The 12,419-nt window shown below is 39.1% G+C and overlaps 1 protein-coding gene across 50 annotated transcripts in view; it reads left to right on the top strand.

Annotated features, from left to right (window-relative positions):
- ST7 (suppression of tumorigenicity 7) overlaps positions 1-12,419 on the top strand; it is a 315,021-nt gene that overhangs the window by 198,942 nt on the left and 103,660 nt on the right. For all 50 annotated transcript variants that reach the window (XR_014833022.1, XR_014833033.1, XR_014833028.1 and 47 more), the window contains 1 exon segment: positions 2,504-2,618. Coding sequence is in view for 19 of the 50 variants with exons in the window: in XM_021078412.2 (XP_020934071.1) it covers positions 2,504-2,618 (115 nt within the window). In the remaining 31 variants the exon portion in view is untranslated.

The raw sequence follows: 12,419 nt of genomic DNA, 5'->3' as shown, positions 1-12,419 counted from the left end.
TGTTTGTGCGAAGAGTACTTGGGACATAACCAGGGAGACTACTTAGTTCTAAGTAGCAGACAAGGGGGAAACTAGAGAAGGAGCTAGGAGATAAATATGAAAAAAACCAGAAGAGAACGGTATTGGGGAAGCCAAGGGAGACAAGAGTTTCAAGGAAAAAGTCATCAAACTGTCAAATGTTGCAGAAGTCAAGCAAGAAAAGGACTGGATGGCATCCACAGGAGCAATTTCAGTCACCTGAAAGTGTGGGATGAGCAGATTCAGAGGAATTGTAAGGCTGGAAGCCAGGTTGTAGCTTGCGGTGCAGAGTACAGGGAGCTGAGGGAGTAGAGGGTTCATGGCTTTTTTTTCTAGGGAGCTTGTTGTGAGGGGCTGGAGAGAGCCAGGTAATAGCTGGAGGGAGATGGGGCAGCAGAAGGTTCATTTTTTCTTCTTGTTTGTATTAAAGAAACAAAGCTAGATTTCCAAATTGTCATATGACTTCAGTTACCGCTCCAGCATTTGCTGTTTGCCATCTTTAAAATCCTTTTATTTGTGATTATTTTTTGGACATGGTCTACTTCGTCCAAGCTTCCAGTGAAAGCATTGCTGCCCAGACTCTTAGCATCTTACTTCAAGTTCTGTTTAAAGAAGCTGAGACCTCCATGTTTGCTCATAGTCTCATTGGATTTTAATCAGATTCCCCTCTCAGTTTTTAAGTTCAGCATGCTGATATTTGGAATTGCAGGGCTTTTTTTTTAAATTACAGAATATGACTTGTGTCCTTGAAGTTTGACCTTTACCTGAAGAATTGGTCGAAAATGGTACATGTTTAAATGCTGCAGTTTAGAGAATGTCTTTATTGTGTTGCCAAATGCTGAATGACAGAGAGATTTAATTCCAACGAGCTCTAATTAGAAAGAGAAAAAAAATTGAAAAGTGATGTCAACCAGAATCAAAATGAACCAGAACACGAAATACTTTTATTGGTTACAGAACATCAACGGTGTGTGATAAGGTCTTATTCACTTCCTTCTCTAGCAATGAAAATACTACGGGCTGTCTCTAGGGGGTTCAGACAAGCTTATTGAGCACATAATCATTTTGATAGGTGTTATTTGTTGGGAATATGATGCTTTGGAGCTGCATAAAATTATTTATTTTTAGAGATATGCTAAATAATTATTGGCGTTAAAAAATGAAACAGTATGGCAAAGGTTTCTAACTTGGAAGAAGTTGGATAGTCAATGCAAAGTACCCACTGGTTTCTTGCTTAACAGTAAATTAGCCTATTTTTGAGCACTCAGCCCAATTGCTTTAAAGTTGTTGATGTCAAAAAAAGCAGGTATCATTTTTCTAAAGGTCATCGTGTTATAATAGAAAACAGTTATCCGTTTCGGAGATTAAATAGAGGACATAAACATATACGTCCATACATATATCACGTATATATATAAATACGTGTGTGTATATGTGTGTGATTTTGCTTTAGAGAGAACCTAATTATCTTTTTCGTAAGATGAGATTTACCTTTCTCAAAGATATTTTATTCTGAAATTCTTGGTCATTTCTTCTTTCTCTTTGCTTCCCAGTGAAATTCAATATTATATCTTTTAACTCCCTTTGGACCTCTCTTCCTCCCCACGCTGTCTAGAACCTTGAGGCCATTCCTTTAATCATTCTTTGACCATTCTAGACAGCTCTCTTCCTCCTTAAGTTTTCATTAAATCAAATTCAGTCTTCCCAGACTCAGCCTCATCATTTGACGTCTTTGCCACTGTACTTAGGCTGCTGAGCACTGTTAGCTGAAGCTTGACAACCATACCAATTTTAGCCTCTTCAAGTTCATAGTCTCCACTCTATTAGGCCCCTAGATGACCTCTGCAGTCCTTGATTGTTCTGCACTTTCATCCCTGTCTTCCTACTTCCTCCCTGCCACCTGTTCCCTAGGTCTCAGAAAATAATCTTGACTCTGTTTTATTCAGATTGCCACGCAGGAATTACTGAACTTCCTCTTCTCTTACTATCATTCTCTGTCACTACCTACAAATCTTCTCAATCTATGTCACCAGCTGGTGATTTTCCTACTTTTTCTCCTAAACCTGGTCACCGGGCTGCTCAAAAGAATGGTGTCTTTTGCTTTCCCTTCTATTCTCTGGCTTCTACCCACACTGCTAACACCTATGAAATAGTTTTCAACTTTCACCTTATTTGGCCTTTCAGGCATCTAAACATTATTCATCACTACCTCTAAGCATCTTCCTCAGTGTTCATGAAAACTCCTCACTTTTAGATTTTCTCCCTCTTTAGGTTCTCACAAATTCAAAGTTGCCATTTTTCCAAAATAGCAGGAAAAAAATTTAAGCATTTAATGTTTTACAACATATGATTGATATGAATGCTTATAATTCAGTATTAATTATACTTCTAAAATTATTATACTTTTATAATATATGAGTATAATTCAGAATTATACTAAAAAGTAAGAAACATATTAATTATTCCTTGTTTTCGTCTTTCCTAGTTAATGAAGGAGTTCCCCCTCCTGAGCATGTTCAACATCCATGAAAACCTTTTAGAAGCCCTCCTGGAACTACAAGCATATGCTGATGTTCAGGCAGTCTTAGCAAAGTATGATGGTAAGTCCTTGGGTATTTTTTATCTACTTGAGTATTCCTCTCCTGGTGTATTTCAATGATTCGGTCAGAAGGATCATTTCAAATAGCATGACACTGTGATAACTATTCTTTTATGGAATTTCCTGCTCATTTCTATGGTGAGGAGTCACTCAGAACCTCTGCAGGCAGCACATACCCTCTTGGAACCGCATGGCTGTTCAAGCTCTGGCTGTGACCCCACATTGATTGACTGTGGCCACTACCTATTGGTCATGTTGATCTTTTGAAACAGTATAGAACAATTGGTAGCTCTTGCTACCAACCTTACGACAGTTCAGTAAATATTTGAAGATTAAATCATGTTCCCTTAATCCTAGGTGTTCTTATTAGCAGAATAACCCCCATTTCTTCACATGAAAGGCTTTGCAGTGCCTTTGCCATTTTGGTTACTCACAAGCTTGTTCTAATTTTCCTATTCTTAATACACCAGTAAAATAAGCTGACACCTCCTAGATATTTGAAAACTCTTCTGTTTATATTGCCATTGTCTGTGAATTTTCTATTTGATTAATTGTACAAAAATTAATACAACCTTGCTATTGGAATCTCTACAGAATTTCATGTTATTCTGCCATATTTCATTAACTTTCTCCTTAAAATAAATATTTTACGTATTAAATGGATCTTAGCGAGTGAGTACTTATATTCCACTATCATTTTTTACTTTATAAAATATTCTTTCTTAGGTAAATGTCTTTAGTGTGTTTAAAGAATTGTTCAGGTAAAAATTTCCAGGAATTCATCAAACATATAGAGCAAACTATACTATTTGAGTCCTATTTTTGACATACCATTCTTCATAAGACATCTCTGAGACAGGTCAGAATTGTTACCCCTACATTGGGAGGAACTGAGGCATGATGAGACTGTTTTTGTTTTGTTTTGTTGTTAGTTATTGCTCACATTGATAGAAACTAAAAGCCCTCAGCCAGAGATGGCATCACTTGGCCTGCATTCACATGAGCACCCTGTGTAACAGGATATAGTCTACCTAGTATGGAAGTGATTTTAGACAGAGAGAAAGGTATTTGTGGTGCACTTTATAGTAAACAAAATGAAGACTCTTTGGCCTTCATGTCAGCTCACTTTTGTTCTCTGTTTATGTGCTGGAATCTCACTGTTGGGCTGACTCTGGGAGTCTAAACCAGGAGACTATCTTAGAGGCAAAATGCTCATACATTGAGGCCCTTTTAGTGCCAAAGGAAGCCAGCACATGGGTTCAAGTGGCCATGTACTTTTCCAGTTGTCATCTCTAGACATGGTGGCATGTCACAGCAAGGTTCCAGTGTTCTCATCCCAAGTGTGACCTGCATTTGGCCTGATACATCAAGGCTTAAGAAAAGATTTAACCAACAGAGCCTTTGGGATTTTAAATCTCCTAAGTCTCCTTTCATGAAGATCTCAGTTCATTACAGAAATCATCAGCTTTGTGTTACGAGACTGTAAAATAAAGAAATGAACTCATTTGGAGCTTTCTGTGGTCTCTTTCTATCCCATTGCGTAGCCTCAGTTCCACAACAACCAAAAGCTGATTTATTAGATTCTGATAACATATGTTCACATTATTTGTTACAACAGCCTGTCCCACCCTCCACTGAAACTTGGCTCTCACTTTGCAAAATTCCTTTGTTGCAAATAGACAAACTCACCATACCAAGGCCCTTGTGTTGAGCTTTGTTTATGTTTGTACCTGGCAACAGAGATGATGTCCTTATTCATTATTCATGGAAAAAGAGGCTCATTAGTGGCAGGACACATACTGTTGCTGAGATGCCTCGTTAGGGGTTTTGAGTTCAGCAGTTGTCAATAGACTGCAGATGACCTAACCCCAGCTGAATTCTGGAGGGTGTTTTGGTGCAGACTTGGCTTAGGTCTGTGTCATTTACAGTAGAGATGTAATGAAGTGGCTGCTGAAGTTACTATTCTTGAGGAGTGAGCAGCAACCACACAAGACTATTAAAAACATGCTTTTTGTTCCTCACCCCGTACCATAAAACAGCCTCTTGCAAGTTCATCCCTGCTGCTTTTCCCAGAGACTCAAAGGACCTCGACCCAGTTCTTGCCCCATTTTCTGGCCCTGTGCAAGGAAATAGGTGCTTCAGAGGGCCTGGAGTTCAGACAGCAGTTGGGGCGCCCTGTTCTTCACCCTGGTTCAGATGTCATCATTCTAATCCATGAGATGCTTGGAGACAGGACTTTGAATCTCAGCCTCTCCATCCCTCTGCTGTGGAGCCACACCCAGAGCAGCAGGATTATATGTTATCTTTGCAAATTGGAATGCTCTCGTTGGGTAGCTCTTTCTTGGATGGTTTATGGGTACAGCAATCCTTCTTTATTACACTTGCTAGGTGGCTGAATTTTTTTAAGTAGTATGTTGGAAAGTGACACAATAGGATTAGGGCTGCTTTTCTGACCTTTGCAAAGAGGATTTAGAAATATGGCAAAACACGGAGGGAAAAAACACAACATGTTCTGAGGAAAGGAGGAAGGCAACATGTATTCCCTTTGCCTCATTCTTACTCTTCTTCACTTTTTATTTTTGCTTTGACTTTCTAAAAGCAACGTTCACCAAGTTCTTTTACAGTGAAGCCCTTTGAAAACCCTGTATTCTTAGTAAGATTGCGAGTTAATTGGTCACACCTTCTCATAAGCTGCAGTCTGATTTTGATTTTTCCCTTGAGATAACTTCTGATTTCGGATTATTCCAGCTGTTAGTCTGAAATACTGTCTTGCCATCCTCAGGAATTTTCATGCTCTTCTGTTTTCAGTTCGTTAACCAGCCTTGTGGGTGTGTGATTTTTATCTGGGTGGTTGGGCCTAGTTTTGGAATGTCCTTCACACAATAACCAAAAAACAGCAGCAACACTTAGAATTGAGTTTTTGTAATGTGTCAGGGTCAGACATGATTCTAAGCTCTACAAAGATGAACTCATTTATTCTCACCACAAGCATGTGAGGTATACACTCTTATTGGCCCCATTTTATAGTTATGGTAACTGCTATAGAGAGAAGTTAAGTACCTTGCTCAAATGAAGAGACTAAGATGTCAAAGTAAAGCTATGTTGATGCTGCATGGTGAGAGAAAAGAGATAATCTGAGAACAGTTTTTGTTCAATAGGATGTAAATTCTACAAGAAATGGAAAGCCAAGATGAAACCCGAGGTAGTCTGATTCCAGGCCCATGCTCTTAACCATCACACTTCCACTGTCTCTGCTGTTGGCAGGGGTTTTTTCTTTTCTTTTCTTTTTTAGTTGTTTTTATTAACACTATTGGTGGTGTTATCATTAGCTACAATTTGTTGAGAACCTAACCATGTGCCAAGCACATTATATACATTACCTATAACCATTACAATGTCCTTGCAAGGAGGTAGTTATTTCCTTTTTAGCAGATATGGAAACTGAGGCATGTGAATTTAAGTAACTTTCAAGATCACATTCCTTGAAAGCTGCAGAACTAAGATGCAGATTCTGGTCTAGCTAGCTCTAAAAGCCCATGTGTTTTTCATAAATGTAAGCCTTGCTCAAGGGACTTTCTCTCCCTCTCTCACTCCTCTTACAAAGGCATGAATTAGGCAGACTGGAGTCATGGTGCAGAATTCAGTGATGCCAAATTGTCTTTTAGATTCTTTTTAAATCATTCCTTAAGAATTGGGTGTATCTATATTTGCTTATCTTTCTTAAACTATGGCTTTCCATCTTCAATCAACTGTACCTGATTTCCCTAGTCACATAGGAGATTTGATGTATGCTCTTCATTTAATTTTGAATTTATCTTTTTTTTTCAGTCATTCATTAGCTATAAAGACAAATGTTTTTAAGATCATTAAGTCATCAGAATCTTCTTTTAGAAGCCGAGAAAAGTTGCTGTAAGTCTTGGATTGCCTTTCAAAGAAGTTTGTAGGCCACCTAAGTTGAAAGCTTAAATCTCAAAGATTAGGGTGGTAATGGGGAAAAGAATTCATGCATTTCTCATTTATTATCATTTTGTGGATTTTGATTTTAGAAGAATCTCATACAGCAAGTGAGCATGAATGTGGGTGCTACCTTTGTGAGAATCTTCTGGGAGTGTCTAGTTCTGTCTGTAGTTAGTGACCCCTGGGGATACCAAAGGCAGTGCTGGTGGTAGCGAATAGGACCAGCCCTGGTGCCAGCCTGCTGAGGTCAAGCCCCAGCTCTGCCTTTCAGTGGCTGAGTGAACTTCAGCAAATCACTTAATCTTCTCAGCTTCCATTCCTTTGGAAAGAAATTGAGGCTTAGAAAGCCTAAGTAACATGCCCAAGATCACACAGCTGGGAATTTGTTGTGATGATTAAAGCAGTTTAATCCACAGTAAGTGTTTAGGACAGTGTAGGGCACACAGTAAGAATCCAGTAACTGTTAACCATTATGGAGTCAAAATGACCACTCGAACTTCACCAATCTTCCCAATCCGTTTTGTTCAAATGGAAAAAAACATATTTAAAGTCAGTTAAAATGAGCATAAGAGCCCAGTCTTGTGCCCCCCAAAAGTGTTGTGGACTGTTATTAAAATTAGTGATGGATCTAATAGGACATATGTATAGGTATTTGATAAAAATAGAAATGCTTAGTTTTATCTATCAACAATTCTTAAACATTTGGAAAACTGAAAAAAAAAAAATACCAGAGATTTTTGCTCCAGATCAAAAGACAAATTGTTTCAGCCCTCGGGCAGTTTGCACCAATGGAAATATAAACCCAAGTTCTTTTGGATATTTACTCCATTAGATCATTTAATGGTTGTCCTAAATTTGGGGGTAGAAAGTTCTCTGTGAGGGACAGCTGGCCTTTTTTATAGTCACAAATGTTATATAAAATGTAATAATTATATCAAGACCATTTTTACTGGTGCCATCAAGCCCATCCTAAATTAGCATTATTATCTACCATCTGGTAGTGTACAGAGGGTATGCTTTCAAGAGCAGGACATGTTTGTAACATTGGAGGAAATACTTTCATCTCAGTAGATTGAAAACAGAAATTCTACAGAAAGCATGAGGGAATCACTCAATGTTGAGACTTCTCAGAGAATAAGCTTTCTGCTGACCATTGTTTTGCAGAGTCAGCATGTAGTTATAAGTAAAAATTTTGTACACTTTGTTCATTGCTCAAGGCCCTATAAATAGTACAAGTTTCTCAACTATTATCTCAGTTCCTCTGAAACATTTTCCTTTTCCAAAATGGTTACTGGATACCCTATCTTTTGGGTTAGGCTGTTTTCCATTTCTGTTTGTGGAATAGGCAAGAATAAGAGGGATTGGAGATGCCAGGAGGACCCGTGAATAAAATCTTTCTTTATTCAGGCTGTCAGCCTCAGCCCATCAGTGACAGACTTTCCAGACCTCCAAAATGATGCTTTTTAGTCAAGTGTATGTGTAGATATGATGCCATAGGCACAAGCAGCTTCCGAGACATATCCTCTGCAAAATTAGACTGCATTCAACAAAGAGGGTCTGAAGTGCTGTCAGCCTCTAGTGACAGACTCTGAGCCCAGTCCCGCTCCCTTTCCTGGCCTGGCTTTTGTGGAAAAGATCAAGGAAGAGGGTCCTTGTGTGAAAGATGGGCAAATGATCACACTGCTGCTTCCAAGAAAAAAAATAATCAGCAGTACTGACACTCTGAGCTGTGTCTTCAGGCTGTTAAGCATGAGTCCCTGAGAAGTGGTGGCCCTGTATAGCTTTGCACTGGGTGCTCTGCTGACTTGGAAACCAAGCATCTGTCAAGAGGACTAGGCCTTTGAGGTTACAAAATGATTGGCTCTCATACTATACATGCAATGAGCAGGAATTCTGATAATAGATGTTATTTAGGTAAAGACTGTATGTGTGAAAAACTTCCACTGTCTCTGATGATAGAAGACAGTTTGTGAATCCCTACACCTGTAATCCACAGAGTTGGCATGTGAACAAAGCCTCTCAATTTATGTTGGCCTTAGTAATCCTTATTGCCCAGTTATCATATTTTACCAGGGTAACATCACTCCCTAGCTGTCCATCACTATCACATCAACTGCCTTGTTTGGCTCCAAGGCACCAGCCACAGAAGAGCCTCTGACCCAGACCCTCTGGGGTAACTCAGTCCAAAAATTGCAGGTAACATGCTCGTGTTTGGCTTTGTAGCATAAGAAAATTTTCTGCACGTAGTTGAATCCCTGTTACCTATGCCTACCCTTCTCCATACTCCAAATTACTGAAGTCATGTAGCATTTCCTCATTGAATCACTGACCTCCCAGGCGACACATCTTTTAGGTTTTATTAAATCAGTTCTTTTCATTTCCTCAGTGAAGTTTTCCCCTTTGGTTTAAAGGGGACCTTAGATTGGCTTTTTGAAGCTGAAACAAAAAGGCTTCACATTGTCTGGAACCAAAAATAAAAATATAAGGACAGAATTCTACATATCTGTTGTTTTGTTTGCATCATATCATGAGCAGGAGTAAACTAAGAAATTTTATGGAAGATAGTCACCTGAAGGACAGCATCGCATAGTGGTACAGTAAAAAGACATCACAGCCCACACACAGGAAGGAGAAATGGACTGCATTTTCATTAGTTTGACAGATGCACTCCAAAAGCATCTGTCAAGGCTATACAAACTTCAAGTATATCAATTTGTGGTCTGACCAAGAAAAATGATGCTGATGCTTTGTGATCTTAAATGGTTGCAGAGAGTAACTAAGTTAATTTTTCAAATTAATTCAGCAAGGACCTATCAAACCTTTACGTTGAAAATACTAACTTTTAGGTGCTTCCTGATTTGGAGATGAATGTAATTGGTTCTTTGTCATCAAGAAGCTTACAGTCTAATGGGAAAAGATGTTAAAAACAAAAAACAACCCATGGTGAGTCGAGGCAGGATGAATCTGTGCTCAGTCCAGTTGGAAACATGATGTGGGAAGTGCAGAGAAAGAAACTCTTTGAGGTGAGGCCTGTGTCCTCTTCTTCTTGGACACTTATGTACTGGGCTAGATGTTCAGGCATCTGTGGTGAACAAATGACGTTTTAGATGAAGATGCACTGTGATATAGTGCATCTTACTTGTGAGATGCTTTGGCACTTTGCTGACTGCTCCCTTGGAAACATTGTTTTAAAATTGCAGATGTAAAATTGACCCTCAATTGACCAGTCTGACGCACAGGCACAGTAGTGATCCTTTTTAAATCACATCTTGATTGTTACTGTAGATGAACAAAAGGAAACTAGGCGAAAAGATGATCACTGGAAAAATTCTATCCCATCTACAGTTTTACCCCCGGGTTTTCTGAGGCACATCCAATTGACAGTTTTACTCAAAATTACTTAAATTTGCCCCAAGATTATTTCACTGGATTTCAAGTTTGCTCTTATGAGCCATTTATGACTTTTGAAAACTTAAGAGTCAGCCTCCCTGAGATGACCTTTTCTTTCGGCAGCATCATTCTCGTAAAGGGTCCCTGGGAGCCAGAAGAGGTGTGGTTTGCTTTCCTTGTTTCTGGACAAAAATTCTGCTTTTCTTCAACCTTGTTTCAGCTTTTCCTGTTGCTTTCTTCCTGCCCCCCGTTTTCATTCTGCTGCCATTTCAAGTAGACTCTAGATTTAGAGCAGCAGTCCAATGTCATGCATTCTGCTGGAACGCCATGAGCAAAGATAAATGAAGTATACATGTTGAGAAAATAAGCTTCTGACTCCCTCTGAAAACACTCTTCAACACTGATCACTTTTGACTCCCAGAAGCTGAATTAGAAATAAATATTTGCATGTCGAAGAAAGCTAATATCAAGTGATTTGTGATGTTAGTACGTTAATTTAGGATTTTGTTCCGCAAACACTGACCACTAACTATGTTACAAACATTGTTTTATGGTGTGGGCACAAAGTGATGAAAAAACACAGCTTTTACCCCTAAAGCACACCATGTAAGTAGGAGAAGGAAATAAGAGAACAGATAATTGCTGTAAAGTATATAGTTTAACCCAAGCTAGAAGGGACACGTCACCCAGGGACTGAAATGAGGGATGCTGCCCTCGTGAAGGTGGGCTCTGAACTGAGCCAGACAGTGAAGGTGCTGGAGGCAAAGAGCCCGAATGGAAAGGTTTGGGTAGGATCGACGCGGCTCATGTGAAGAACTCTGTGTGTGTCCCACAGAGCAGAGGGCTGGAGGAGGGCTGCAGCAAAGGGCTGCAGTGCACTCAGTGAGTTGGGGCCAGGCCTCAGAGAGCTTTGGATCCAGGTTGGATTTTATTCTAAAGACCACGGGGAGACCTGGGGGAAAATTCAGCGGAGGAAGAGCTTCATTCTGCCTGCAAAGAGAATGGCACAGTCGATTCACATGCTGCCTTTTTTTTTTTTGACTTGAGGTAGTTAAGAGATGAACACAGTATGGAAGCCATAAAGTCATGAAGGAGTAGCGTGCAGCTGGAGAGGAATGTGAGGTGACTTCAGACATTGCAAAGAAGCAGAATTCTATCCTTCAGGGGGATGTTTGCTAGGTTTTTCAACCAAGATGTATAGAAGAGTTATTAGAATTTGATTTGTCTTCTTTAAACAGCAGATGGGAATCCCAGAGCAGAGAGGTTTTTTTTTCCTTTTAATTTCATGGGTGATCAAAATCTTCTATTTTAAGCCATAACCACTTAATTTCATTTGCTCTCTGGTGATCTCTTAACTACAAGAAGTCAAGGCCTGTGTAGGTCCAGCATAACCCTTAGATAGTCTGTCTTTCAGGAGAGTTATGAAGAGCCTGCCAGGATTCACATAACCCATCAGCACCTCCTTACTTCTGCTGAGTCATAACGCTGACCGAGGAGAAAAAAAGCACGATGTGGGGAACAGGTGGAAAGTCCACCTTGTCTCTAGAGATTGTGAATGTGGAGCAGGGGATGTAAATGCCAGCACATGTCAATCTTCAGGTCTCATTTGCTAAAAGCAAAGCATCTGACAAATTCTTGCCTTGCTGATACTTTAATTATGACTAAGCCTGAACGTAATTGATACCCTGGATTTAATTCTTACCAAGAAGGAAGAACTGTAGAGGAGAGCATATTATAACTTATAATAGTAAATGAAGGCAACATCAGGTACAGACATATTCCCTAAACCTATAAACAAACAAATAACAACAACAAAAAGTCACACTTTTTTCTTAATTTGGGGGGAAAGAAATATAAACCTATAAATGGAGGTTCAATAACTTACTTTGTGCTGACACTATTAGACATAGGAGATATAGAGGTTTTTTTTTTTTTTAAGTGGAAAATGGTTTCAAGAAGGATGGGAGACTTTAAAAGATCAGATTATACTTACTCTCAATGGGAAAAAAAGGAAAATTAAACACAAATGATTGAAGTTTATGAAAATATCAGAATGACAAATAGCTAAGTAAGTATATACAAATAAGGTAGAAACCTGTCAGCAGATGTTCAGGGTGGCTAAAGTTCAAAAGAAGTAAAAGTCTCAAGACTTTAATTGGGAAGCCATTTTGCAAGCAAAATGATAAAGTATAAGAGGATGAGAAGAAAAATAAAAAGCAAGTTCCACATGGGCAGTATGGGGCAGTGACAAGGACATGATATTGCAAGACCAGCTCTGTCGCTAATTAGTTCGGTGGCTCTTAAGTATATCATTCAGCTCCTCTGGGCCTGTATTTTTTCGTCTGTAAAATAAAAGATTTTTGAGGGATGACCTTCACAGTCCTGTGCTGTTGTCCAATTCTTTGATCTATCTTACAGTAAGAAAGTAATGTATTAATAAGTTAATAAAATATAC

Source organism: Sus scrofa, chromosome 18 (genome assembly GCF_054392235.1).
Source record: "Sus scrofa isolate SSC_HxYL_T2T_F1_AM1 chromosome 18, Sscrofa_HxYL_maternal_Yorkshire_Landrace_v2.0, whole genome shotgun sequence".
Taxonomy (NCBI): Eukaryota; Metazoa; Chordata; class Mammalia; order Artiodactyla; family Suidae; genus Sus; species Sus scrofa.
This window is presented reverse-complemented; position numbering and strand designations above follow the sequence as displayed.